Raw genomic sequence first — 27,446 nt, 5'->3', positions numbered from 1 at the left:
GAAATTTGAATGGTCAACAACAAAGATAAAAGCACTTCTCATCCCTGGCGGTTTGATTGATGAGGCCTATATAGAACAAGGTCATTGTAGAGATGCTTCTCTACTGATTGCCTAAACAACAAATGTAAAACAGTAACAAACAGGAAAAGAAACCATACAGTATATACTGTATATATGCATTCTTAGATATAGGATAATTTTATGATGAGTTAAGAGAGTGACAGGGAGAGACAGGCACAATAGAACAGAGCAGCTGTCTACAGTTTGACCTGAGGACTAAGAGTCCAGGTCGTGGTCTCATTATCCTGCTCAGAAGAAACGATCAGGGGGAATTGTGCTGGACCCAACAGCACTCATTACCCTTTACAGATATTTACAAGGCAGCAGGTAATAGCCCTGATTCAAAACAGTTAAGCTCAAAGCTAAGGTGAATGGTCAAAGGCATCTGCTATGACAAAGTAATGAGTAGAAAAAACAGACCTTTATTTGTGACATTTTCATTCTTCCCTTTCTGCTGGAGACACAGAGCTTTTTTTTTTCCTCCCTTGAATCCCCTCTGTCAATTCACAGACCCCCAGTTCACTCATCTGTTTGCTTGAGTGACACGTAAAGTACAGGATTTCAACTAATTTTGCTTCAGTTTCTTCTTTAAAAGGTATTATTTTTTGCATCAGTCAGAGAGTGCTTTATTTCACTACTGAAGATGCTTAATAAAGTTACACTCTACAGCCACCTGCCTCAGGGGTGTGTGCGTATTAGTGTGGGTGTGGCAGTATTGGTATTGAATATAAACTGTTAACATTATCTATGTCAAAATGACAGTTTCATCACTACTGCAGCTAACTGCAATATAAATTCTTTCCACCTAGACCATAAAAATCTATAGTAAGACCTATATTGCTTTTAGAGCCACCCTTTTGCTTTACTAGTTTTATTATTATGGGAGTCTTCCTTGCTATCTACTTCTCTTTAAAAAAAAACGTCCTTTGCATTTGACGGTGCTGTCTGACATATTAAGAGTGTTGTACAGGAAAGACTCTACTCCAGATACAGAGCAGGGGTTCTGCATTTTTATTATTCATTTCAATACTGTCTGCATGGATTAGGTAATTGTTCAGTGTTTGGGTATACTGAAGAGTTTGAATGGCACTTCAGGGAATCGTAATGCAATAATCTGGCGATCAGTGGGGTGCATTAGTTTGGGAAGCACAGGTACTGTATCTGTGCAGCAGGAGATTGCTTTCTGTTTTGTTTTAACAACGGAAGATGTGCTTTATAAGCTACTTTGCAGATTAGCATACAGATTATCACAGAGGAATACACAATTGTATCATTCTAGAATATGTATTCAAATCAGAAACAAAAGGAGCAAGGAAACTGGTCTCTAAGCTAGGTTTTTGCACCTGTCCATTCTCCTCTATAATCTGTCATTGGGCTCAGCTCTTTTTTGTAATCATGTGTCTCCTTTATTTTGATTTTCTGGAAGCTGCTGTACACGCCTGGCTGTTTTTTAGGGATCCAGAATGATAAGGCTTTCATTATGACGTCATGACTTGGCTGACTGTGAAATAAATATTTCAATGGTTAAGAATGGTGAGTCAGAGACAGCCTCCAAGCCTCCCAGTACAAGCTAAGTGTCTCCCTCCTCTCCTCTCTTACAGGTTCACTGGGCCCAACCTGCCCTCTCCTGTCATTAGCAGTAAGAACTGGCTGAGACTTCACTTCACATCTGATGGGAACCACCGACTGAGGGGCTTCAGCGCACAGTACCAGGGTGAGCCACAAGGCCACAGGGCAACTGGAAGAAAAGCTTTCAATGTGACAGCCTGGGTTTGAAATGCACTTGTAATGCCATGGGTCGTGACCGATTGTAGTTTTAATGTAATAGTAGTACAATCCTGATATGCCAGTGTAATCTTATTATAGTTTGTGTAATTGAAGATCAATAAGAATTTGGTTACATCTCTGTTTCATTACGTTCAGCCTACTGCGTTCGTCAGTGAAAAAAAAATATATCACCGTAATGGAAACTGAAACTTTGGACACCAGAGCTGCAGCAATTCTGAGGTCTGCTTATAGACAACCAGGACTCAATCCACTCTCAGATTCTCCCTTTCTTTCCATTCTCCTCACCATAAATACCTTCTCAAGTTAAGAAGGTGCTGACACTGGCTGACACTGTGCACATCTGCAAGTTTTGTGAAGGGGGTAAATGCAGAAACTCACAAGGCCTGCTCTGAAAGCACAGAGATTACACAGCAGCAGGGAGATTTGCACAGTTTTGTGTATTTCTGTCCCTCAGTAATGACAAAACATCCCTCAGTGCCTCACTGGCTTGGCCTGTAGGATATCTGGAGATCTATGAGTACAGCCCTCACATTTATTCCAAAACTAGACGCTGGTGTACGATATACCCTGTGCATGAACTGGAGAAGAACTGTTATTAAAGTTGTGATGATCATTTTATTGCTTTCTTCTTTGTCAAAATGCCATCAAGAAACCACACACACGCAAAACAAAACAAAGTTTTCTGTATAATTTTAATTGGCAAGGGTCTAGAAGAAGATAGGGGCACTTTCAGGGATTTGTATTCCCTGCAGGGTTGTGGTAGCAGCACTGTATACCTGCAAACAGAGAAGCTTAAGGTCAACAAAAAGGGACAAGCTGAGAAGATGAAAAAGCTGCTACCGTCTGCTGCGCTGGGGATCTCACTCCCAACAACAGGGCGATCCTAAATGGAGAGGATGCTTAAGAAGAAGATAGGATTACAGGTTCTGTGTAAAATAAATGAAAAAAAGGAATGGGACTAAGCACTTAATTAAATTTCCTATTGATTTCTCAACACTAAGGGATAACCTGTTTCACTGGGACATGCTCTTAGCGTAACAAGCCACTTAGACCCATCTCTTCCACTGCCCTTTCCCTGAAAGAGATTAAAAGACGAGAGATAAAAGGCTTTTTTCACTCTCTGTACAAGGAGCCACCCCATTTTGTGAGGGTTTTTTTCACTGCAATAATGCCTCTGACTTCCAGAGAAGACTTGAATTGCTGCTTCTGTAAGACATCTCTGGGATGATCTTACAAGCTGAGTGTTACTGAACCTGGAAAGGACTGGATTTCTTCATTTGTGATGTTTCTGAAGATTTTTTTTCTCAGAGCTGGGCTCCACGTGGGTTTTCGTTCCACAGGTTGTACAAGTCTACAAATGTACTCGAACAAGTTGTATGAAGTTGCAAAGACTGAAAACGTGAACACTGGGTTTCCAGTCAGAACCATTCTGCAATCTACTCACTGTATGTATAGGAAATGGACATGATCTAATCACTCCCACTTTCTTCAAAATAAAATATACCGCTATTATTCAAATGTTCAACTGTATGCCTAAATGCATCTTATAATAATCCCATCTTTAGTTGTGTGGAAACAGTAGTGATAAGGTTTCCTTTCTTTGAGAGAGGTGACATGATTCTTCTGATCAGTAGCTGAATCATTAAACACTCATTGATATTTCTGTTTTATAGCAATCCTTCTTAGCACAAAGGACTTACAACTCAGCATTTATCAATATTTTACTGATGTTTGATGTTTAAGTATGCTATTTCTAAGCATGCATTATTTATAAATAAGCATGAAACTCTTCCAGTCACTACAAAATCTGTTCCAGTTAAACTTGGGCTGAATATCATTGGTAAATCAAGTCTTACCTGGATATTTTTATTTACTGATATTTAATGACCCAGTCATCCAGGAAAAGGCACATTCACATGGCTAATATTTTTTCTTGGAATTCTCAATATGTCAGTCTGTGCAAACAAAAGGTAGCAGTCAATGGATTGTTTGTCCATGAAGTCTGAACAGTTGTGCATGTCTCACATTCAAATGTACAGTAAATGAGTATAATTCTTTTACCAAGTCCTGTCAAATCCATCTTTTAATGACTTGCTCATAATGAACTACTTCCAGACCCTCAAGACTGAACTTGCATTAGTCTGTTATATTAGGAAAGCAGAAGAGGTCTGTAAGGGCACAGTGCTGTGGGACTAGACACAGAACATATAGGCACACTTTTGATCCTCAGAGGCTCCGGTGCCTCTGTAGATTGCATGTAGTGTTTAAATATAGACTGTTCAGGTTTCAAAAACAAATACTCTGTGCTTTGTTTAAACACAGCGTGCTGGTTGTCTGGATGAGTGCTGTAAGCAGTGTTTAAACATGTCGTTGCCAACTGACTGCATTAACAGTGTGGGCCCCCTTTTCTTCTTGTTTGTCTTCCCCAATGGCTCACTGCTTGTGCTTCTAATTGCAGTGAAGAAAATGACTGAGCTGAAATCCCGAGGTGTGAAACTGCTCCCGAGCAAAGACAATCACCAGAAAATATCTGTCTGTGAGTTTTTTGCGTTTTCCTTGCAAATCCGGCAGTCCAGATTTAGACACATACTGTTTAAGTCCCTATTATCTGTTAATTCCCCCTCTCTCCTTGAATTTCCTTGTTCTACTTCGAATTATTACTCTTTCACCACAACTGTGACAGACAGAAAAGAATTGACGTGCCTCTAACCATAACAACCGCTCAGGTATTTTCTTGGCAAAAATCACTTACAAATTGGGGGTTACGATTATTTATTTTTATTGACAAATCCGCTCGGCCACTTCCTGGTGTTCTCTATTTTTGTCACCCCCTATTTGTAACAATAGAGCCACTGCTAGTGTGCCCAGAACTTGTACTGTAAATGTAGAAATGACTCAACATAGAATCGTGGAATTCCACTATTTCAAGTTTTAGAACGATTGCAGTCCCTGGATTCAAAGAAAGTCCGAACTGTTTCTGTCCTCCGAGTCACCGGCCCGTTAAGGTGCAAAGAGCAAGCAGAGGCATCTCAGTTCTAGTCCGCTTGACAGTTCAACTGCAGCAGCCACACCGAAAGCTGACATGGGCCTGGTAATGAGATCTGACATATGTTGATTGGAAAGTCACAAGAATATGGATCTCATGCATATTAATATGGGACAAAAGGGCAGCTTTATCAGGGGAGGTTGGGGGATTTATGTAACTCAATTTCACTGGCATCTCCCTGGGTAGCCCACATGAAAATGTGACATTTTCTCACAATGAACTTAGAGTAATAGAAATGTAAATAACACAGCTGCCTCATATTAACCATAATGCTGCAGCTGAATGGGAGACTTTCTTCCGAATGGAATGGGCTCACCAAGACATTAGTGCATGTCCTGATTGCTGTCCGTGGCATGCTGTAAGACCAACAGTAACTAGGACAAAAGCAGTTGAATAGTGGAGCCATGTTCATTTTTCAAAGGGGTTCCTTGTGTGGAACTTATCAGGACTGGGGGCATGATTATATTGGAGATATGCCCTGTCTCTACCAGCACATTTGCTTTTTTTCTGTTCATTTTTTTACCCAAAAAGTAAAAAAAAGTGGTGGTTGTCCACTGTCCTCAAGAAATGGTCAGATCTTTTGGGCTCAGGACTTGGAGGTACAGGCTGCACCTCTTCTGCGTCAGCTTAAAGAGTAAAAACTTTTAACAGCCCAGCCAGATGGTTACCACAGCAAACTCTACCAGTGCAAAAGGCCAAACAGTGAATTACAAAAAAGGGAAGGCAATGATCTCTTTCATCTTATTATTTCACTTATTAATAGGCTTTTATAACTTTCACTGACAACATATGATGCATTAAAAATTAATAGAAACCATGCATGTGAACTCCACAATGTAGGTTTTTAACTAATTTAACTGTATTTGATTTCTGCCTAAAAATTGTATTTGGAAACTTTGTCTTGTATGTATAGTTTCCTTGCATACAAGTGCTTTAAGATAATCCTCACCATGAAATTAAAGACTACCACATAAAAATGGACTGATTTTACCTCCTCAGACCTAAGGTGAGCCCTCTCTCAGGTTTTTTTTTACACTCCAGGACCAACTTTCTAAGCCAAGTAGAATACAACCTGCAGTTAAATCTCTCTCTATAAACCAACTGAATGGAAACCTATTTCCTGATTCTAAAATGCACCCACAAAGCAGAAGAGATTTTTAAATGAGGTATTCTTCACTCGGGAAATCAGAGTACCCAAAAACTACAGAATAGCAAGCTCTCTTAAGAAGATTCAAATACTTGCCTTCAATCTCGTCTTTCCAGGTGATCTCAAACAAAGAACTCTCACCTTATATCTCTCTCTTGAGGTCCCTCCTCCCTTGTCCTTCATTGTTTTATATGGTACAGTATCTCTCTGGACTGTTGATTGGTACTGAACCATTTACCCAGAACTTAACTAACTAAAGTAAAACAAGGTAAACCTTATGATTGCTTTGATCACAGAATCTGGGCCCCCTACATCTCAGCAAACATCCCCTTTGCTTGGAAGCTGGAAATGTTTATTTCGATTTTTAGAGACACTTCATTGTCACTTATAGTTTTAACCGTATCATGAAGAAATGATTCATGAAGGTTTTTAATGAGAATAATTTGTTTAACTCTCTCAAATTTGTTCCTTTCAAGAAAAGGAAAATGTTTTCAAAATGATAAATATCGTACATTAATATAAAGATGTATCTTTAAGATATGCATGAATTAGTAACATTTTTTATAAAAGCCCTGTAATTACACTCATGCACATGGAGCTGCAGGAACAACCAGTGTGTTGCTGCAGGAGGACAAGATGTATTGATCACTGATGAATCTCCAGTCTTGAAGCCTTGTCTGATTTCTCTCTTCATAGTGTCTCAGATGGGTGTGGCTCAGGGGCACAACATGTGTCCAGACCCAGGAATTCCTGAGAGAGGCAAGAGAAAAGGTTCAGACTTCCGGTAAGACTGCGCTTCACGATTTAGGAAATAAACATGAGCTTTTCTGATACCAGGCTGTTGTCCACCCCCATCCTTATGTCAGCGCTGCACCAGCACAGAATGGCATACTTTTGCAGGGCATAAAATGCTTTAATTGGCACAAATGTCAGGAATTACACTGTCCTAACACAATCTTAATTTGCTTCAGAAGAACAAGGTTAAATTCTGCCTGTCAGAAGCTCAATGGAAGTCCAGTGGTTCAATAAATCATCCCATAATCCTTAGACTTTGAAAGAATGGATATTTCTAGTGTTTTGGCATATGAAAAAATATTCAAAACCAAAGTGACTTAACTTTGTCAAAATCTAGAAATTCTTTTTAATGGGTTGTATCACATCCATTTAAATACTCTGTGTTGTAACTATTCATGTTTCATTCAGACAAACTTGCAATTTTGGAGATAATGTACAGTGATGCCTGGTCTTATTTGTATTACTTGTATTACTTGTATACTTGTTGTCCTTGTAGTCACTATAGTTCAACCCTGCACATTTAATTGGTTCTTTAGCAAAATCTTGCTACATGTATGTTGGAAAAAATATACTGTTTAGTGAACGCTGTGGTAGTTGCACACTTACCTTTAATGAGACCTGCTGTGCTGATGCTATTCAGAACTTGAAAATAGAAGGGAAATAAAAGTCTCACTACTCCAAACATATCATACAGTACATGCCAGCTTGCATCAATGCCTACACCCTCTATTACAGATGCAATAAGCCCCTTAATTATTTAATTATTTGTTGTTAACAGGATCACTCCATTTTAAGTACTGATTGTTGTGAAATGCTGAATGTTGATTTTCCCTGCTTTTCAATATATGTATAAAAGTACACCTAGTATCTATAGGCAATGTTAAGCTGGTTGTTGTGTACCAGCTGTAGCTGTCGTCCACGGTCCAAGGAACTAGGGGTTAAGACCTGCTTTAGGACTCAGTTTAACAGCTTTATTCAATTTTTGATGTGAACATGTCCTTCTCCCTTAGAAGTCTAGCAGTAGCCATATTTCTATCCATACAGTATGGAACAGGACAGTGAAACAGCTGCAGGGCACGTTACATACAGCATTGGAGTTTAGCCCTGCTTTAACACTCTGCCCTTGTGTGCTGCTCCAGACATGCCAGTCTATCAGGATTGTCCCATGTTCATCCAGGGATTCACAGGAGCCAGAACAATCTCTCTTTAACCTGAATTTGGGATTAAAGCATCGCTGAGCACAGGAGCACATCTGATTTTCACTTCTCAGCAGCCTGTCTGTTTTCCTCTCCATCATTTCCTGCCTATTTTTTGAGTCTGATATTTTTTTTCAATTTGAGTCTCTTTACATCTATGAGAAGAAAAAAGAATAATTGAGGCTGACACAAATGCATAACCCATATTATTACACTGGGATACATGAATGTACTGTAGACTGAGATTGCAAACACATCTGGTCCAGTATAGCAGAGTAAAAATAGTGGGTAGTAAATAAATATTAATACTTAGAGCAGATAACAGCATAACACCCAACACCATGCAGATCCTTGTAGGGAAAAGTTCTGTCTTCTTAGCTTTTTCTCATTTGTTTAGAGGACTGAAAGTATGTTGACCTTTTGGACCTGTGTGTTTTGCACACCTGTGCTGATATGTGTGTCACTTTTTCTCTTGCTCCTAGGCGGGGTTCCACTGTGCACTTTTCCTGCGACGAGGGGTACGAGCTGCAGGGCTCAAAGAGCATCACCTGCCTCCGGGTGACGGACAGCTATGTTGGCTGGAGCGATGATCGCCCATTCTGCAGGGGTAAGGGCTGGGGTGCACCTTCTTCATCCTACTGTATATGGGCATAAGGCACAGCACGGCACACCTCACAAACTCCACTGACATGCTAAACCATCCTTTTGCTGATGTTAGTGTTGTAATGCCCCCATTCATTATGCATTGTAGTTTAAGATAGTACTTGACAGAGAGTAAGCTAGGTATTGAAAGAGATAGATGGAAAGAGAGCATTTACCTTTATTCTGATTTTCCCCCAACTCATGCAAATGATATGTACACATAGAGAAGAAGTAACCATATTTCATTATGTCTTTTCAACACGTATTGCTTCCTAATACAGTTCATGCTTTGTGCCACTTTGGAAATTTACTGCCTAAAGTTGAAAAAGTCTGTAATAAATCTTTATCATAATGAAGAGGCTCATTTCCTTTGTCTTGCCAGTGAGAACTGAATCTGAGATGAGCAGAAGTAAATAAAAGCCCTAGTTTAAAACTTAAAATGCACCTTTTAGCGAGAAGTTGCTGTACCTCTCAAGGTGTTTTGAAGGTGGCACTTAATATTTTACAAATACGTAACTGTCATGAGGTTGTTTTATTATTTTGATTACCTGTCAGCCCGAGACGAGAACGTGGCTGTAGGCTGAAGATTAACTGCGAGTGGCAGAGAAATGTAACTGCGAAGGAGAAAAAATGGCTTTAAAATCCCTGCCGGTACAGGATGGCTGACTCAGGAGAGATGAGGGCTTGATGGCTCCAGCAGGCCCCCGTGCTCTGGTGCCGTTGTACCGTATACCCCGAAAGACAGATACAACGCACCAGACACCCCAACATGTCAGGCAGAGCAGAAATGTAGTGAGTAAAAAATTCTCAACTCAGCCTTGGACGCAGTGTTTTAGCAGCGCGTGCACAAGAAGCTTCTGTGATTATTCACTCTGAATCCTCTCAGAAGTACAGGGACTCCTTCCATGTATGGTTGGTGGCTCCTGCCTCATTTGCCTGGATCCAAACTTGCTCTTAGCTTGACGGGTGCATCTCTATGGCGACCAGGCTGGACTTTCCCAATCTAACGGGGTCCAGCCTGGGAAAAAGAACTTGCTTGGCACAGCGGTATCCCCATTGGGTTTGCCCTGTTTAACGGGGTCCAGTCTGGGTGAGCGGGGAGCTTAAGGCCGAACTCAACCTGTCCCGATGGGAGATGCACGTCGGGAGGGGGAAAGAAGGGTCAGCCTGCCCCGCTGGAGGTACAAGGTGGGACGGGTGAAAGGAAAACGAAGGAAAAACAACGGCCTTGCACTCAGTCACAATCCCCCTCCGGGGCTGTCGATGGAAGGCTCCTCCCCTTGTGGGGGCCTGCTTGTCCCTTCGGGAGGCGCTCTGTGTGTCTTAAAGCCCCCCAGCTGTGACTCGTCATTAATTAGGCAGAACAGCTGTGATTGCTAAGGCAACACGTCACCCTTAATCTAGGGCTCTGCCTCCACACTGAACACGCCCCCGCATAATACCACAATAGATATTACTGGTGCACGTTTCACAGGCAGTATCCTAAGAGGCTAAATGTACGTGATTACTTTGCGCTGAAAGCTCCTTTTGCTTATGTGAAAATACTGCTTCACAAGCACTTACAGCGACACTACTGTGGTGAAATGACCAAGTGATGTGTCAAGATGACAAATGAGATCTAAGTGATATGTATATAAAATTAATGTACTTTTTTGTTCTGTGTACATTATCCAATATACAAAATCTATACACATTTTAACACACACGGATGCATAAAAGATCTCTAAGGCAATGGTGAGGGATACGCATGGTTTAAAAAAATGGTTGACAGAGAACTAGACAGAATTCTGATATCATAGTCAAAGATGCAAAGACAGGCAACATAAACTCAGAGCTTATCTGTTCTCCACCGGAGCTAAGCAGGGAGGCACACAGTGCAAAATTTAATGGTAATCTCCAACTTTAATCCTCTTACTTAACTCAAGATGATTTTGATTAATTAATATGTTCTTATCTAACTATCTAACTTTTACCCTTTCTATTTCAGAACTGCATTCAGCTACAGTAACAGTGTTAGATAGAAGTCCCTTGGGACTATTCGGTGTCACGTGTTTCTTATTATTACGTGCTTTGTTTTAGATGTTCTTTGTGAAGCAACTGCAGTAGCATAAGTCTGGCCAGTACAGTTTATATATCCTGTTGAGGAGTTACGAGTCATTGTGATCGTGACCACTGGAAGTAATGAGACAGTGGCACAGCAAAAGTACATGAAGCAGATTAAATACAGCAGGACTACAAATTAGTCAGATGTGTGAGAGACTACAATCAGAAGAGTTCTAATTCCACAGGGTTTGTAAGTGGAAATTGGACAACACAATCTAATTTAATCTTTTGAATTTAATCAAACTTTTGAGAACAGCTTCCGTTGGAATTTTAGAATGATAAACTGCTGATAAATCCAAATCATGAATTTCAGTTGCTTTCTTAATGAGCAACGGCTTTCTGTTTATTTCTCTCTTAGGAAGCTAAGAATGCTGATTATAGATGGACAGTTTAACAAATATCCTAGGTTAATATAATAAAGAACAATAAAATCTTCAATGTACTACATGTAATTTACTAAAGTAATAGCCTGTAATTTACTAATTAAATGAATTGTCAGGATTGGCTCAAAACCTTTCTTAAGTCTTTTTCTCTTTCTAAAAATTCTTGGAGATTTATTTGTCTGAGTTCTTGATTCATTGTAAAATGCAGTCATAATTGGCTATACAGAGCATAGCATGTTTTTGTTATTCTATAATTATTATACAAAACATTGCTAAGAAAGAAAGCATTGAAGCAAAAGTTGTGCATTACATCTTTGCAAACAGCCATGATTATTATATAGAGATTAATAACAAAATAAAACAAAAAATACATGTATTACTTAAAAACCAAAGTTCCTATTCATCTTATAATAAGAATAGCCTGTTTTCTATTAGACATACAGTATATAGAGGAGAGTGGAATTGGATTTCTCAGAGATCCCACTATTAAGGGTAATCCCACAATTATCCCAGTTCAGTGGAATTTGACGGCTTTTCTGTGTACATATAAATAGCAGATTTAGATCCCATTGACTCCCAGAAAAGTTAACTAATGATGCACTTTAACTTAAAGATACCTCATTATGGCACACCATGCTTTCAAAGGGAAAGAGATGGAAAACACCTTGAGGGGGTAACATTGGCTGTTAAATCAGATTTTTTATAATAGGCTAAGGATTGTGCTGAATTATACTTCATATAATTGAAGAAGGAAGAAGCCTCTGGCAATCAATAGCTCCCCGTCAGCACTCAAGTTGGTGATCAGCATTTGGCAGATATGTCAAAGCTATGATGTAATCCAGACACACTTAGAGAACTAAAGTCCCATTTGCTCCTGTCTTCACCCTGTGTGGTGTGACGGGCCTGCTGTAGGAAAAAAAAATCTGATTTTACATGGCTTCTGGCTTCTGTCTTGACAGTCATTAAAAGAAAAAGAAGAAAAAAGTTTTTTGACTTCACAGGAAAAGTGGCTGGTGTGGTACAAGAGTTCACTCCTTTAATGAGTTCATTATAACTAACATTACTAAAGATGTCCATTTCAACTTGAAAGTCTACTTCCTTTCATTCTCCAAGATAGCATTGCTTTCATTCAACCTTAAAACTTCTTTTATTGTATCAACACCTCTTTCCATTTGCAATGATTGAAAGTCTCTCTAAATGATACTTAGGGGACCCTCAGGAGAGTTAATTTTCTTAAGGAATTTAAGAAGTAGAATTAAGGAATTGTGTAAAAAATACTTTTAATTAACTTAGATTTCATTTAGATGCCTTAATTGCTACGTAGATGCTGAGAGACAAAATATAAGCAGGAACATTTTTTGATGTGATTGGTAATATTTGATGAAAATCAAATTAGCCATTAGCCATGCAGATTTACATACAGAATTCCAAATTTCAAAAAGGAAAATTCATGAGGTTTTTTAAAAATTTCAGCAGTGGAAGCTTCATTTCCACTAATAGGAAGTGCTCTGCACTGAGAATATTCAAAACATCTGTTTTATATTCGCTGAATGAAGCCATCATCTCCAATTAAAAATGGCTTTTCTTTGTTTGTGCAGTAATATCCTAGTGTATTATAAGTTTCGCTTTACCAAAGATAATGATGGCTTTAGATGAAATAATGTTTTAGTATTTTGAGGTCATATCAGATTAAAAGATGTCTACAGGGCTCATACTAATCCCTCTCTTGATTTTCCTTGTAGCTCCAATGTGTGGGGGGCAGCTCAGAGGCCCCACAGGACTCATCACCTCCCCCAATTTTCCTGTGCAGTATGACAACAATGCCAACTGCACCTGGGTGATCACTGCCTCCGACCTCACCAAGGTACCGTATCCCAGCCTTCTGCACTCTTGAGTGTCCCTCAGCGCAGTGACTCTTCTCTTCTATCACCCCCTGCAGGTTGTCGACACATTACCTGACCTGAAAAACTATCGTTCATTTAACTGTTGAGAATGCACGACATAGTTATAGAAATGGGTGAAGTCTGAAGCTTAATTAAACATCTTAGATGCAAAAGTTAAATTCTTCATTTTTGTGTTAAAACACGGAATGAAACACAACAGTCTTTGTTCTTCTTTCCTGCTGGATTGTTTATAGGTGAATAGTGGTTGAGTTGAAGAAAATATTTTCCCTGCATGTACAGTCACTGCCTGAGTTCTCAGTAGAGAACATTATTAAAAAGATGCTTTTAGGGCCGAACTGATTTCATGAGAATGACAAGGTGGGATGATTCCTAGGTAATGACTTTGCTGACTGGTTCAAGGCCGCAGTGCTGCTCGCTTGCCAAGAGTTTTTTTCTCAGGCCTCAATCAAATAGGTCTGCGAAACTTGTGTCCTCATCAAAAAAACAAACATTCATGAGAGAGGCTCGCAGAGAAGTGGTAATGGACAATTATCAAGGCCCCTGAGCTCGTTATGGGGGATGCTGTATGTTACAATGAAGTATCCCGGATAACTTTTGCAGCTGTGATCAATGTTGGAGCATGTTTTGAGTGTATGGCACTGCATGTTTGGGTGCCATAATGCAATGCCTTAAATTTAGAGCAGCATTGAGGACTTGAGATCGTGAATAAAACTGTTGACTCTGTACTGATCAGCCCCTGATGGTACTCCTGGGAATGTGCAAATCAGGCCTTGAGTAATGCTGTCTGGCTTTGGTTCCTAAGAAATAAGGTGTCTCAATGCTTACGTGTTCATTTAAGATCGCACAGCTGCCATCTGCCTCCCACAGGAAATGCTCTTCTTTCTGAAGTAGGCTAGGGCAGATTGGAGTACTAAGTTGGCCTGAACAGAACTAAACCCTTTAAGAAAGTGTTAAAAATGCATGTGTGCTGCATTCCATGTTGTAGAAGGTGCATGAAGTCACAAAGCAGTTCAGCAAAGGGTTAAAATGAATTTCAATTTGTTAAAAAAAGGCCAATTTCCAGAAGCCACCCAAGAAGACACTCACACGGTGTATCCCCAGTGGTGCTTTGAAAGTAGACTGGGTACAGCTCTGGTCAGCTGAAATGTCACATACTCAGGCTAGGTCAGGAACTCGGGTCAGGTTCTACAATTTCCTCTAAGCTACAGCACAGAGCATATTTCAGTAGTTTGGTTCGATAATAACGAATCCTAACAAAAGCAATAGAAGGACAAATTTATCGAGGGTTGTGTCAACTCACCCAGCTGTCAGAATTGGCGGCTGACAGTAAGAACAAGACTGAAGCACCTCACGTTCACGAGGAATGAGCCAGGGAGCTGCTGCATGAGTGCAGATGAGGTAGCAGGTGGGGTGTGAGAGAAATGTGCAAATGGAAGCCAAGAATGTATGACATATGTATAACATATTGACACCTGAAGAAGGCTCCACGGCCGAAATGTTGTGTTCTCTTTCTTCTTTTTTTCAGCATGGAATAAACATATTACTTGTTCCTTTGCAGCCTACGCATGCTGACGCAGCTACCCACCTGAACATGTATGACATATATATATATACACAGTATGTGTGTGTATAGGAGAGCAGAAGTAGGTAAAATTAAGATCTGTTCTTCCTCCCAAACATCTGATAGAAGCTCAATTTAAAGCATTTTTTTTATTTCTTCAATTATACTATATGTGGTTACTGGAACAGGGTACAATGGGCCCTTACCCATCGTGAGCAACAGTAATCCAGTCTGTAGTCATGAACCTTGAAAATACTGTAGTCTGTGGTCATAAACTTGTAAATAATATGTACATATACATGCACTTACATGTCAGTTAATTCACAGTATTAACTCAACACAGATCATAATTTGAGCTTCAAGACTTTCACATCTTTTCTCCACTCAAAACCTCTTCTTTGGTTTAATTAAATTTCCCTCCTTTGTTTTGAGCTCCTTGATTTAAAGTCTTGCAAGAACATAGAATCTTCGAGCTACTGTATAACATATCAAAAGCTGAAAGGCATTTTAATTACCAGGGTCAGGTAAAAAAAAAATCATTGCAATTAAGAAATCTGCCAGTTGGATTAATGATGTGTGTCATTTTACAGCACTGCATTTTCATTAATATACAGTAGTTGCACATTTTAATAGCCCTCCTAATGCTGCACAGATAAGTGTTACCCAACGATACTGTATTAGCTGGGAATCTTTGTTGTTTAACTGCTTGTTTCATGGTTAACGTACAGTGGAAAATAGGTGCATGGAAAAAACACGCAGAAGTGCATTTCTGTGCATGTGAAATGAAAACAGGTCCTTGCTCCTGTTTTATGTCTACACTGCTGTTCATCATTTCTTCACCACAGTCACAAAAGACTTTAAACCAAGGAGATTTTTTTTCCCAATGACTGAAAGCTGCGTAGCTGAAAGAATTGATGAATAATCTGATGCTCAGTTGCACTCAGTGTCACACTAAGATTTCTATAAAAAGAAAAGAAAAAAAGAGCAGTTCTAGCCATACATCATGGAAACCTGTTTGGGTAGGATCACTCATTCTGCCGATTCTGTAACTGTGAACAGAGCCCTGGGGACTTGGGACTGAGCTGTGTGATTCATTTCAGTGGTCCCAATTGCGGGTAACTTGAATCAGTGAAATCTAAAAGCCAAGTATCCAGCCTTCTTTCTCAGTATTTTTAATAGCAGTATTAACAGCAGTGGTAGTTGCAGCTGCAATAATAGCAGCAGCTACAGTAGCGTTGTTTATCTTTTAATTGTGTGTTGCCATAAGGGCTTCAGCATTGTTTGTTGCTGTCTGACTCAGAGACTTTTCATCCTAGATCTCTGTCTCTATCTGACACCTGGTGGAAGGGACTTCATGACAAGCCAACACGCAAACATACTTTTAGAGGTTTTTCCCAGGCTGCACCAGTAATGTCAACCCCATGGTGTACTGTGGCTGTGCAGGGCCAGGCTGGCTGCATGCAGGGACAGAGCAAATTTTATTTCTCTGAGGTTCTGACCTGGCACACAGCTAAAGCACCCCTGGCAGCTTCCGCTGTGCAGTTTGTTTACCATAGTACAGAACACAATTTGCATTTATATAAGGTTTTTCATTAAGCTCAGGTCTCAAAGTGATTCAGAAACATTATGAGTTGAGCTGAAACGTGGCAACAATTTCGCAGAAGGAGAGCAGGCAGAACCTGCAGTCATTTACTGGTTTAAACTAATTTATTTACAATGTTTTTTTAACAGGATTGGCATTCTAATTATTTACCTATTTGTATGATTATTTATTTTGTTTTTGCTGACTGAATCGTCAAAATAATTTCCGCTCTTTCCAGCGTTTCTTCATTCAGAGCAAGTCTAAGTGCACTTATTGATATTGTACAATGCAATGAGTTATACATGAATAAACTCAACATTACACACTGGATCTGTCCTTAATGCACTTTATGTTTAACCTAAATGCCAGTGCCAACTCATAAACATGAAAAGTCCGAAACGTGAAAGGAAGTACAGATGTAGTCTCTCAGATGTAATTTTTAAGTGACCTCTAATGTAGGGAACATAATAACTAACAAACATACCTCCCACTGTTTGCCTCTTGGACAAATAAGATGGAATTGAACCGTGCAGTTCATTGTAATCTGTGGCCTTCTTCTGTTGAAGATGATAATTAAAGCTCTGTTATCTAAAATTAAAATTCTAAGGCATCACCTTTCCTGTCTGTGTTGGATGACCCCCACTGTCACTGTCCGAACATGGCTTGGGTATAAACTCAACGAGGGCAGAACTCGCTGATGCAGCTCTTCATTGTTACGCTACAGTGTCTTGCCCTGGCAGGAAATGATTTACAGTATAATCGGCTACAGTAAATGAATTCATTACGGCGTGCGTGCATGAAGAGTGTGATTTACAGCACCATACACATTTTCAAGGGGATGTGCGGCCATCAGATGGAACTATTAAACACTGTACACAGCAAAGAGGCAACTGTGACAACCAACACGCAGTACCAGTGTTGTTGCATTCTGTAACCAGGGTCCTGCCATCTGTACTGAGGGTTTTGCAAAGTTCTATTGGTGGAAACAGTTTGCAATCACTTTCGTTCTGGGTTTCTGGCTGCCTTCAGGTCATCAAGTTGACGTTTGAGGAATTCGACCTGGAAAGGGGCTACGATACACTTACAGTGGGAGACGGGGCAGCGGTTGGAGACTCGAAGACCATCTTTCATGTGTGAGAAATCCGTTCCGCGTTTAAGTGCATTTGTACACTAGATACAGTAAAAAAAAATACCATGTGAAAGATCAGGTTTAGAATAGCAATCTGTAGTTCAATTTGTTTAAGTTTAGGATATTTTTTTTTAATTACAGTAATCATGTAGGCAAATTGCATAGGTAATGGAATCTCAGAACAAACTTGTTCAACTATACAAAAGAAACCTTCTTTTCAAGTTGGGATCCAAGTAGACGTGCCAATGGGGTCAAGTCCTGTCTGTGGTTTATGATGTCTGACCGGGAAAAATATTCAGAGACATTTAACTTTTCACACTGTGGAAGATGAAAATACAAACATAAACTGTGTAGAGAGATGTTTCCTTTTATGCATCTATGTTTAGTTTGTTTATACAACAACCTGCAGGTGAATAAAGGTGCCTTACCTCCTTCATTTCAGATTATCAGGGACCACTACCCCTGACCTGGTTGTCAGCACCAGTCACCAGATGTGGCTCAATTTCAAGACAGATGACACAAGTGGGTCTCTCGGCTTCAAGGTGTCTTTTGAAGGTAGGGTGTAGTTTATATTTTAAAAAACACGTGAAAACAGACTTATACTTTTGTTTTGCTTTTTCTTGAGAAATGCCACTCTCTAAGGTTGTAACTTCATTTCTGCTCTCTTCAGTTTAAGTTCCTGTTACACTATTTATCGTGTTTGTGGTCTCAGTGGTGACTACAGTATATTCCTAACATATTTGGAAAAATCTGTGAAATCCCCTAGGAGGCTCTTTGTTTTGTTAAAAGGTAAGTAAGAATTGGAAAATGTGAAAACACAAATTTCCTTCTCTACATGACTGGTAATGTCCACTAACACATAAACAAGTCAACAAGTGTTTAAGGTTAACTTGTATTAACTTGTGTTGGTTTCTGTTAGTCCACAATGAAACCGATTTTCTTGGGTTGATGTGATTAAACATTAGAGGTTACCTAACGGGGTCTGGGTTTCGTTTATTCCTCACTGTTTTGTTAGGTTCGTCCCTTGCTGGTTTGTTCAGTTCTTGTGCTATTTAGGATGCATTAGTGTGATTACACAGTATGTGACAGAACCCACAGGATACTTCATTCAGATGCAGAATGTGAAGCATGGACAACTGACTGCTGTAATCCATTGTTTTTCTTCTAACAGCAGATACTGTATAGAATGGTGGCTTTAGACTTAATTGATTATTTTAAGATGCAATCCATTGCAATTTGAAACTTTGAGGTTATAAAACCACCACTGACATAGAATGCATTCAATGAAGAAGGGAAACAAAAAAACACAGCAAGGCCCAACATACAGTACAGTATATCTAATGCTGTACATTATTTCACACAGCTAATGAAGATAACAACAACAACCGTCTACTGGAATAGTAGTCTACTGAAATCTCAGCCAAGCATCTTATTCCAGTGGCCTTGCATGAGATTTATGTTCCACTTCCATGACACACAGCATCAATGAAACCTCAATCATAGCAGCCTCTAAGGAATATGGTGCAGATAGCTGGCTAACATTACACCCTGCAGTAAGCAACACAATCCCACCACAGGAGAAAAATCAGCAACAATGACAATCACAATAAGACCTTTCCTATCACTCATACGGGAATCCTTTCTCACTTTGTAGCAGGTATGTCTTTAAATATTAAATTTATAAAATCTCACCGTAGAGAAAGAATCTGAAATATAGGCAGAAAATGCAAAATGTTAAGGCTCTTTCCTTTTCTTGAATACAATTTTAAATATTTCTGCTTGCCTGGCTGATTGGGCTCAGTGGCCCCTGACACAATATTTAAGACCAAGTGTTAAGGCCAGCCTCCATCAACCCCTGTCATTGGATCTGACATCAGCAAAGCCGCCTGATTTCCCTTGTGCCTCTCTGAACACTGCTGGACAAGTGTTTACTTTAAACCAGAGAAATCTGTCTTAAAATCCCAATATGACACTTTTCTTTTAATCCCCCAAGTTTTACCAAAGTTCATTTTCAACCATGTAGTTTGTTATTTTTAAACGGCTTTTAATGTTTCTGATTAAATGTTTCTTTAAATCCCCCTGCGGGCACAGGACTGAATAACTTAACATTTAGTTTCCAAGTTACGTCTTCTACATTTCTTTATGGCGACAAGGCACCCTCTCTCTCATCCAAATTTGTTTCGACCCCAATTAAACACTGAGAATAGTGCTGTTTCCCAGGTGAAAGCTCATTTCTTAAAGCTTGGGCTTAAAATATCGCTCTTGCTCTCTGTACTGACTCTTCTGTCTTAAGGAATCTGTTTTTAAATCTCTTTAAAACCTTTTAGCTGTTTACTTATAGCACTTGCACTATCAATCATCATTAAAAGAGATTATTACCATTACAAATTCTGAAATGTTAGATATAATTTAAAGCAATTTAATGAAACACAATTATTTTTTAGCCAACCCATTATCTAAATGCACATCTCAAGGTTATTCAATGCTCCAGATCAGCTTGCATTTGCTTTGTACTTTGAAAGAACGGAGCTGCCAAGCAGTGTGACCGGAGTGCTCACTGTCTTTTCTGTGAAAGACATCTAGGGTCTGTGAGGGTTACATGTGACAACCCTTTCATTGTCATTTTTCTTCAGATATCTGAAAGTAACTAGCGATGTTAATTTGATATCAGCACGAATCAAATGCTTTAAAAACCTCATTTGGAAGTGAAATGTTAGTTTTGCAAGTAAAATCAAATTACTTTGCAGATCATTATTATAAACATACCTTTTTTTCTGCATGATACAAGCCCCAGGCAACCATGGCAGAAAAAAGAAGAGACATGGAATGGTAAATAGGTAAAACATCCATAGTGATTGACACTGGTAAGCCAGTTCACAGGAGAATCTTCGCTGCTGGCATTAATCCAGCTGCTGTTCTGTTTGTTGTCCATGTCAAACAAGGTGGCAGGCAGCCCAGTTTGGTGCAGAGACCTGGATCAGTCAGGACGTTTTACTTTCCAGCTCCATTCCAGACATCCTCGGACATGGCATGCAGCTTGCATGCACAACTCTGAAACCCTCCTTTGTGACGCCGGTTTCTGGCTGCTGGAGAGCAGCATGATTCAAGATGTGTCGTTCGGAAACCTTGTCACTTGCAACAACAAGGAGTTGGAAGATGAATCTACATTTGCGTGTGTCACTTCTCTAAGGAGACAGAGATCAAGAACAACACTAATCACATACGGAACAAACTCAAAAATGCGGATGTGTTATGCAAGCTTTAAGGGAAATGTGAAATGAGCTATGTCAAACTAGCAGTGACAAATGCATCACATTTCCTCTGTATTGCTTTTGTGTTCAGTATGTTGGATGGGTTGGTATTTGAAACCATGGATGGATAGAAAAAACAAAATTACCCTATTAGGTGGTCTGAACAGGACATGAAAATAAAACCAGTGAAATAAGAATCTTTTTTAATCCTCACACACATTAAAGAACATTTCATTTTTTCTGCAAACCTGCTTCTTGTAGTAGTCACCATCAAGATATCCAGAGAAGAAATGACCCTGCTTTTATTCTATTGCTGTTTCTCCCGGTAATTGCAGCAATAGTAAAATACTAAATAACTTTGAGGAGTTTGCTCACAAAGTACAAAAGTACTCCCTCATACACAGCACACGCAAAACCCAAATTTTGAGAGCAATGGGGTGAATGAACCCAGCCAGGAAGGTGTGGGAATGAAGCCCTTCCCTCTTCTTACACCTTCCTTTTTATCTCCTTTTATTTAAGCATTTTGAAATATATATATACTGTATATACTGTACTGTATGTATGTGACAGTCACCACCCAGGGCATGAGCTCTTCACCCCACTGCCCTCAGGCAAGAGATATAAGAGCATACGGACACTTACCACTAGATTCTTCAATAGCTTCTATCCACAAGCAGTGAGACTGGCGAACACATTTAGCCATCCCCCTCAGACCACACCTACACCATCACCATCTACCTCATTGTAATTTATTAATGGTACGTCTCCAGTCATTGTTTACACGTCTGTATTGTTTACATTCAAACTGTCTGCATGTTTACTTGCACATTGTCTATTCTTTGTTTGTACATTGTCTTGATGCACTGTTTGCACTTTGTTTTGTTTTTTACACTTGTTTTATAATCGAGAGACTTTCTGTAAGTAAGAATTCCATTGTACCAGTACCGGTTACATATGGCAATAAAGTTCAAGTTCAAGTTCAAGTTCAAGTATTCTTATTCTGAAGCAAGAATTGTTCTGCATTTAATGTTATGGAGACAAAGGAAACCAAGAGTGATCAAAATGTGCTGTCTGGGCTCCTAGCAAAACACTGAGAGATGGGGTGCTGAGGCATGACACCTGAAACGGGTTTTGTTGGTTCCTGACAACTTAATTGCACTGATGTTTTGAGTGAGAGACACTCTCTGCTTTAATTAGGAGGCTTTTTGGCAAAGGGACCCTGTGAACTGATGCATGCTATAATATATTAATACTTAACATTTAACTGTTGTATAAGAAGGCTACTATTATTAACTTTGTTCTTATTATTTTTGTGAAGTTAGGTAAAATAATGTAATCTCGGTTGACTCATTTTTACATTAGCATCTAAAACACAACCTGACTGACATAATTCTGTTGACGCCTTATTCTGATCAACCCTTCTTGAAATGATATAAGTGAACAACCTGATACTGTACAGAAACGAAGACTTGTGTTTATCCACTGTTATAAAGGAAAAGGTTGTAGTTAAAAGGTTAGTTGGAAAAAAAGATAATCATAATCACTCAGACACATTTTATCAGTTTCCTGTCCCCTTTTTATGAATACCACTACTGTATTGCATTTCCTCTTCAAGTTTGCTGTGAAAAAGCCAAGCAGTGAGCAGGAAGTCCATACGGAGAGACTGTGATTTAGAAGCAGGGTAATAGTCAGAAATGAGATGGTCACTAGACCATGGCCACAACTGGGTTTCACTGGCTGGCGCTGCAGACCATAGCCTGAATCTGAGACAGATGGAATAAATATTGATAAATTACGTGGGATTTATTTACAGCAAAATCATTGGGAGACATTAGGTTGCATAATATGCCACATTTATTATCATGTGTAGCATGGATTCTAATGTCTGTTACTCACTATAGCCAGTAGCATGCTACATTGCATACACTTAAAGGCAAATACTGCAAGAAACTATATTAATCTGAGACTGTACATGTTGGCTTAGGACAGATATTCCTGACAAAAAAAGATAACCATAAAGTCAGTTACTTTGCAATGACATAAAAGACAACTTATGTAATTGCAGCTGGCTCACATTTTTAAAAGTAGAATTCTCATGTTTTCACGCCTCCCCAGTTCTGACTCACCAGCTGTTAATAAATTTGGCTTTCCTTCTATAGTCCCCGTAGCAGTGCAGGGTGAGCTTAAATCGTTCCCGCTTTCCTCTTTTGCCAGAGCTGTCTACTCCTTTTCATTATTTAAATCCCATAGTGCCTGCAGGGAGTGAACCTCAAGTGGGAGTGCAGCCCTTACAGATGGTGCTCAATCTTGCAGACCCCCAATGCAGACCCTTCAGATGCCTTTTCAGATAGTCGGGAATCTCCCAAAGTCCATCAGACTCCTTAAAATGTAAACCTGTTGGGGTTTTGTAATGTGCAATATATTATAGACCAGCTGTGAATGCCTTCCTGTTTCTCTGCTGAATGCAGTTTCTAAAATTAACCTGCTTTCATCTGTCTGTTTTTTTTACTCCTCTTATTGATTCCCCGATTATTTCATAACTCCTCTCATTTTATTAATTTTCTATCTACTAACGTGTATCTCTTCTTTTTCCCTCTCCTCTTACTTCTGATTTGTGTGTTGCTACCATTCCCTTCTTATGTCTGTTTTTTCCTGTTGTGCCAGCAATTCTCTTTTACTTTACAACACTGACAAAATCAATAGTTATTTTCACACCGTCTCTCACTGGGTAGTTGGTTGAGGTATTTTACAAATAATGATTTTGAATTCCCTTCCCAGTTAATTGGTATTTGCAAATAAGCAGGATTATCTAACTGTGGCACAGGGGTTCCAATCCAGACCAGTGTGCCTGCACGTTTTCATTCAAACTCAGCTGTTATCAAAGCTAAATCAGCTACTTCCTGGATTTACTATCCTATTTAACAACTTCTCTCAGTGCTTCAGGTGCAGCTTCTTTATATCAAAACCTAAAACACCTGCAGACACACCTGCCTCTCCAGAGCCATCAGTGTTATATCCTCCTCTAGTGTATATGATAAAAACACACTCAATTTTTAAAGTACACATTAAGTAGCAATAACTGAATGCATAGAGCAATTAGTAGTGTTCTTAATATTTAAATTTGGAAACATTACCTTTTCATAGAGAAGAGGGTAGCCAAATTAAATGTGAGTAATGAAACCTTTTTCTCTCATTAAAATATTTTTGCAATTCATCTACTGAGCATATTCTTGCTTGTTTAAAGTTTTATTGGGTTCACATAGGTCCACAATTATTAAAGTTGCCCTCTGGTGCATTTATCCTTTCACATAACTTTGTCATCTTTTAGATTATTGCAGTTTTAAATTTCTTTATTACTACTATTAAAGAATCTCGGAAAAAAAAAAAGTTAAAATCCATTCAGTGCCCTCCAAAACAATGAGGACACCAAAGTGAAAAATCTGTGTGCAATTAAATGAATGTGTCCCAATGCTTATTATTGTTTTAAATCACTGGGCTGATCCCAAAGTATGTTTATGCTAATATTATCAAATATATACATATAATTGACCCAAAGTGAAACACATGCATTTATTTTATACTTCTTATATATATATACTGTACACACAAACTTACCTTGCTGGATTTTAATCTCAGCCCACCTTTACTTATCCTACAGCTATAATAATTGTGAAAATTTTACCTCAACTGAAGTGTCCCAATGGTTTCCAATTTTCTCTAATACTTAAAAAAAGAATTAAAATGTGTGTCTAGATTGTGAATTTTTTTTACTACACATTCTCCTTTAAATTTTTTAGTACGTAATGAAATGTTGCGTCAAACTCCAATCCAACAAGACAAAAAGAAGACAAACTTTTTGTGTGGTAATCTTAGAATAAGGCAGCATCCTTGCCTTGGGCTAATTGAGTTTGATGAGTGAATTTGATTTATTTATTGCTCTGCTCTTCAAACGGTAAACAAACTCAGTTCTGCTGTTGGCACCAGGTAATGCCACCCTTGCCGAGCATAGACTGCCATTCTTTGTGTGTTTGGTTCTAATGCGTTCAAGAGCTTGTGTGGGACATGGCTTTGAAGAGCCCTCAATGAGAGAAGCAATGCGTTCTCCACCACCACCCAGCAGTCACACTGCCTCGCTGCTCTGACATTTTCTCTTTCTCTACATGGCCTGTGAAGCACACAGATAGAAACAATCCCCTTTAGTCAAGAGGCACAACCCATGACTCTGCTCACTGCACAGAGATAGGAATGGACTCTGAGCTGAGGCTGGGAACTGTGTTGATATGACTATAGCTTTTGCTGTGCGGTGTTTCTAATAATTTTTTAACAGTTTCAGTGTGTGCAGTCAGCATGGCAGTTTGAATCATTTTTCCACCAATGTGAACAGAGGACATTGTGGGCTTTACAAAGAGACTTTTCTGATGTCACTAAAGGACTAATCCTACTGTAAGACAGCAGTCCTCTTTATATGATGTAAGAGTTCTTAAAATATAATCATTGAGGTCCAGAGTGTTTTATATTTAGCTATGAAATTTACTTGGTCAAAGGGTTTGCTATTCACTACAGGGTGATTCATTGACTCTGACTCACTCCCAATCCTTTCTCTATTCTCACCCAAGAAATTGAGCAAGGAAGCTGTGGGGACCCGGGTATCCCCGCATATGGCAAGAGAGAGGGTTCGGGCTTCCGTCATGGCGACAAGCTCCACTTCGAGTGCCTCCCAGCCTTCGAGCTGGTGGGAAGGAAGAATATCACCTGTCAGAAGAACAACCAATGGTCGGCCAAGAAGCCCAGTTGCGTGTGTGAGTGAGAGATTCCTCAAACCAAGCTAGTCTGTTTCTCCCTTCCTGGTTGTCTCTCTTTCTCTACCCAGACTCTTTGCTTCCACTTTTGTCTTCTACCCCGTCCTGTCTTTGCCTCCACGACCAATGTCCCTCCTTTTTCTCCGTCAGTCTCTTTCTCTGTCCCCCAACCCCTTCTGTCCCTCTCTGGTGTTTGCTCCCAAAGTAGCTTTGCCTCTTTTGCCAAACCCTACCTCCCTTAACTCAAGACATGCTGTTTTCTTCCATTTCCTTCTATGCATTTTGCCAAACACTCTGCTGTAAATTGTTTGTGTTTTACTTTAATTGCCTTTTGCCTTTTCTCCTGCACCCCCTGTCTTCTCCTCTCTCTTCCGCTGCCCCCTCCTCCTGGAGCCTCTCCTAGCACAAACAAAGGTGTCCTGTCTGGAGCCGTTCTCTTGCAGATCAAGCCTTACTGAGATCAGGCTGTTGAACAGGAGCTCCACTGAGACATTATGTTACACTGTCTGCCTCTCGTTGTCAAAGCATCTTCCCCTGTCAACACCCCAACTGGCTTTTTATTTAAAGATTTGTTTATTTTAGTGCTCCTCAGTCACATTAGGCTTCCAAATAGAAGCCAGCTGTCTCTTGCTTTTTCTCCAAGGATATAAACTTCATATTCTATTTATCCATCCATTTCTCTATCTATCAATTTAACAATCCATCTACTGTATATACGTAGTTACTCGGTTGTCTGTCCTTCAGGATAAGATTGAGCTGTAGAAATGGGTCTGCAGATGTTATAAACCAAGAGCGCACAGCATCGATTGTGTTATCTGCATTAAGTCTGTACATTGCTGCCATGTATTTTAAGAACTCACGATGGCCAGTTTATTTTACATCTATACATCTGTGCAATCTAATGCCTGCTTAAGATGCATTTTAAAAATTAAATAAAGATGTATTGATTCTCTTTGGCTTTTTGAACTGATAGTGTGGCTCAACTAGCAAATTTACTTCTTAAACACTTTTATTGATTTGTTTAAAAGCTTCTATTGCTTTTTTGTATATATGTATGTCTTTCATAATAGTAGATTTAGCTGCAATTCCTTTTTCATTCATTGTTGAGAAGTGCTTCTAAATAAAGACAATTCTCCTCTCAATACATGCAATTCTGGGGTCATAATGGCATTGCTATTCTGTGAACTCAACATTTTTAGCTCTTTTGCACTATAATGATCATCAACTAGAGCTCTAGTCCCTTGGGTCTTGGTAAAAGTTTGAGATCATCAGCTTGAATTCTAAAACTATTTCAGAAAAAAAGTGGTTATTTGCCTACTATACAATTAAAGACAGCAATATTTGCTCAAAATATTTAGAGGAAAAGCTGCCATGACCACATTATTAAAGTGCAGTATGAAGGTGACATTCTCACCCTCATAGCCTAATAACATTTGTCTCATTTTGTGTTGGAAATTAAACAGATCCTTATTTTGTTTTGTATCACAGAAACTCTCCTCACAAATGTCCTTTTTTAATCCCCTGAGTTTAATAAGCTTGATCTGTATTATCTGTTTACCCTTGACACTCTGTGCAAAATGGGTATGCAAGAAAATTTAATTAGAAACCCCATTAAAAGTGAGTCAATAGATGATAGTTTATATAGCACGATCAGTACACAGCTATATGTACTGAGGCAGTTATTGTCAGATTCTTGATAGATTAGTGATAAATGCGGTAGTAACCAAATAGAAAGTTCTCTCAGCTAATTTTGAATGATTCACAGCCACCTTCCTTTTGTGTTTTTAGCTGGCTATGATAGCTTGGGATTGAGATCTCTCCCTAAAATGAGTTATAATTAGTTCAAGGTGTTTCAACTATTCCATTTCTTTCAATGCAGCAGGAAAAGATTGTACTCCTTCACTATTGAGTCTACATTAATGAGAATCATTAAAGGGATTGTGTGATTAAGTACAATGATGTCTCCTTCCAGTGTCTTCTAGCTCAAATTAAGATTGAATTTGGCCCAGTTTCCATCACAGCCCAGCAGTGCAGGAGACGTTCTATAAACATGACTCTTT

The 27,446-nt window shown here is 39.3% G+C and overlaps 1 protein-coding gene across 1 annotated transcript in view; it reads left to right on the top strand.

Annotated features, from left to right (window-relative positions):
- csmd2 (CUB and Sushi multiple domains 2) overlaps positions 1 to 27,446 on the top strand; it is a 265,918-nt gene that overhangs the window by 141,115 nt on the left and 97,357 nt on the right. Inside the window, exons 6-13 of the mRNA XM_015348750.2 lie at positions 1,662 to 1,774; positions 4,307 to 4,384; positions 6,738 to 6,825; positions 8,515 to 8,639; positions 12,903 to 13,024; positions 17,237 to 17,340; positions 17,779 to 17,891; positions 25,204 to 25,386. Coding sequence (XP_015204236.2) covers positions 1,662 to 1,774; positions 4,307 to 4,384; positions 6,738 to 6,825; positions 8,515 to 8,639; positions 12,903 to 13,024; positions 17,237 to 17,340; positions 17,779 to 17,891; positions 25,204 to 25,386 — 926 coding nt within the window. The remainder of the gene's footprint in view (positions 1 to 1,661; positions 1,775 to 4,306; positions 4,385 to 6,737; positions 6,826 to 8,514; positions 8,640 to 12,902; positions 13,025 to 17,236; positions 17,341 to 17,778; positions 17,892 to 25,203; positions 25,387 to 27,446) is intronic.

Source organism: Lepisosteus oculatus, chromosome 11, assembly GCF_040954835.1.
Source record: "Lepisosteus oculatus isolate fLepOcu1 chromosome 11, fLepOcu1.hap2, whole genome shotgun sequence".
NCBI lineage: Eukaryota > Metazoa > Chordata > Actinopteri > Semionotiformes > Lepisosteidae > Lepisosteus > Lepisosteus oculatus.
This window is presented reverse-complemented; position numbering and strand designations above follow the sequence as displayed.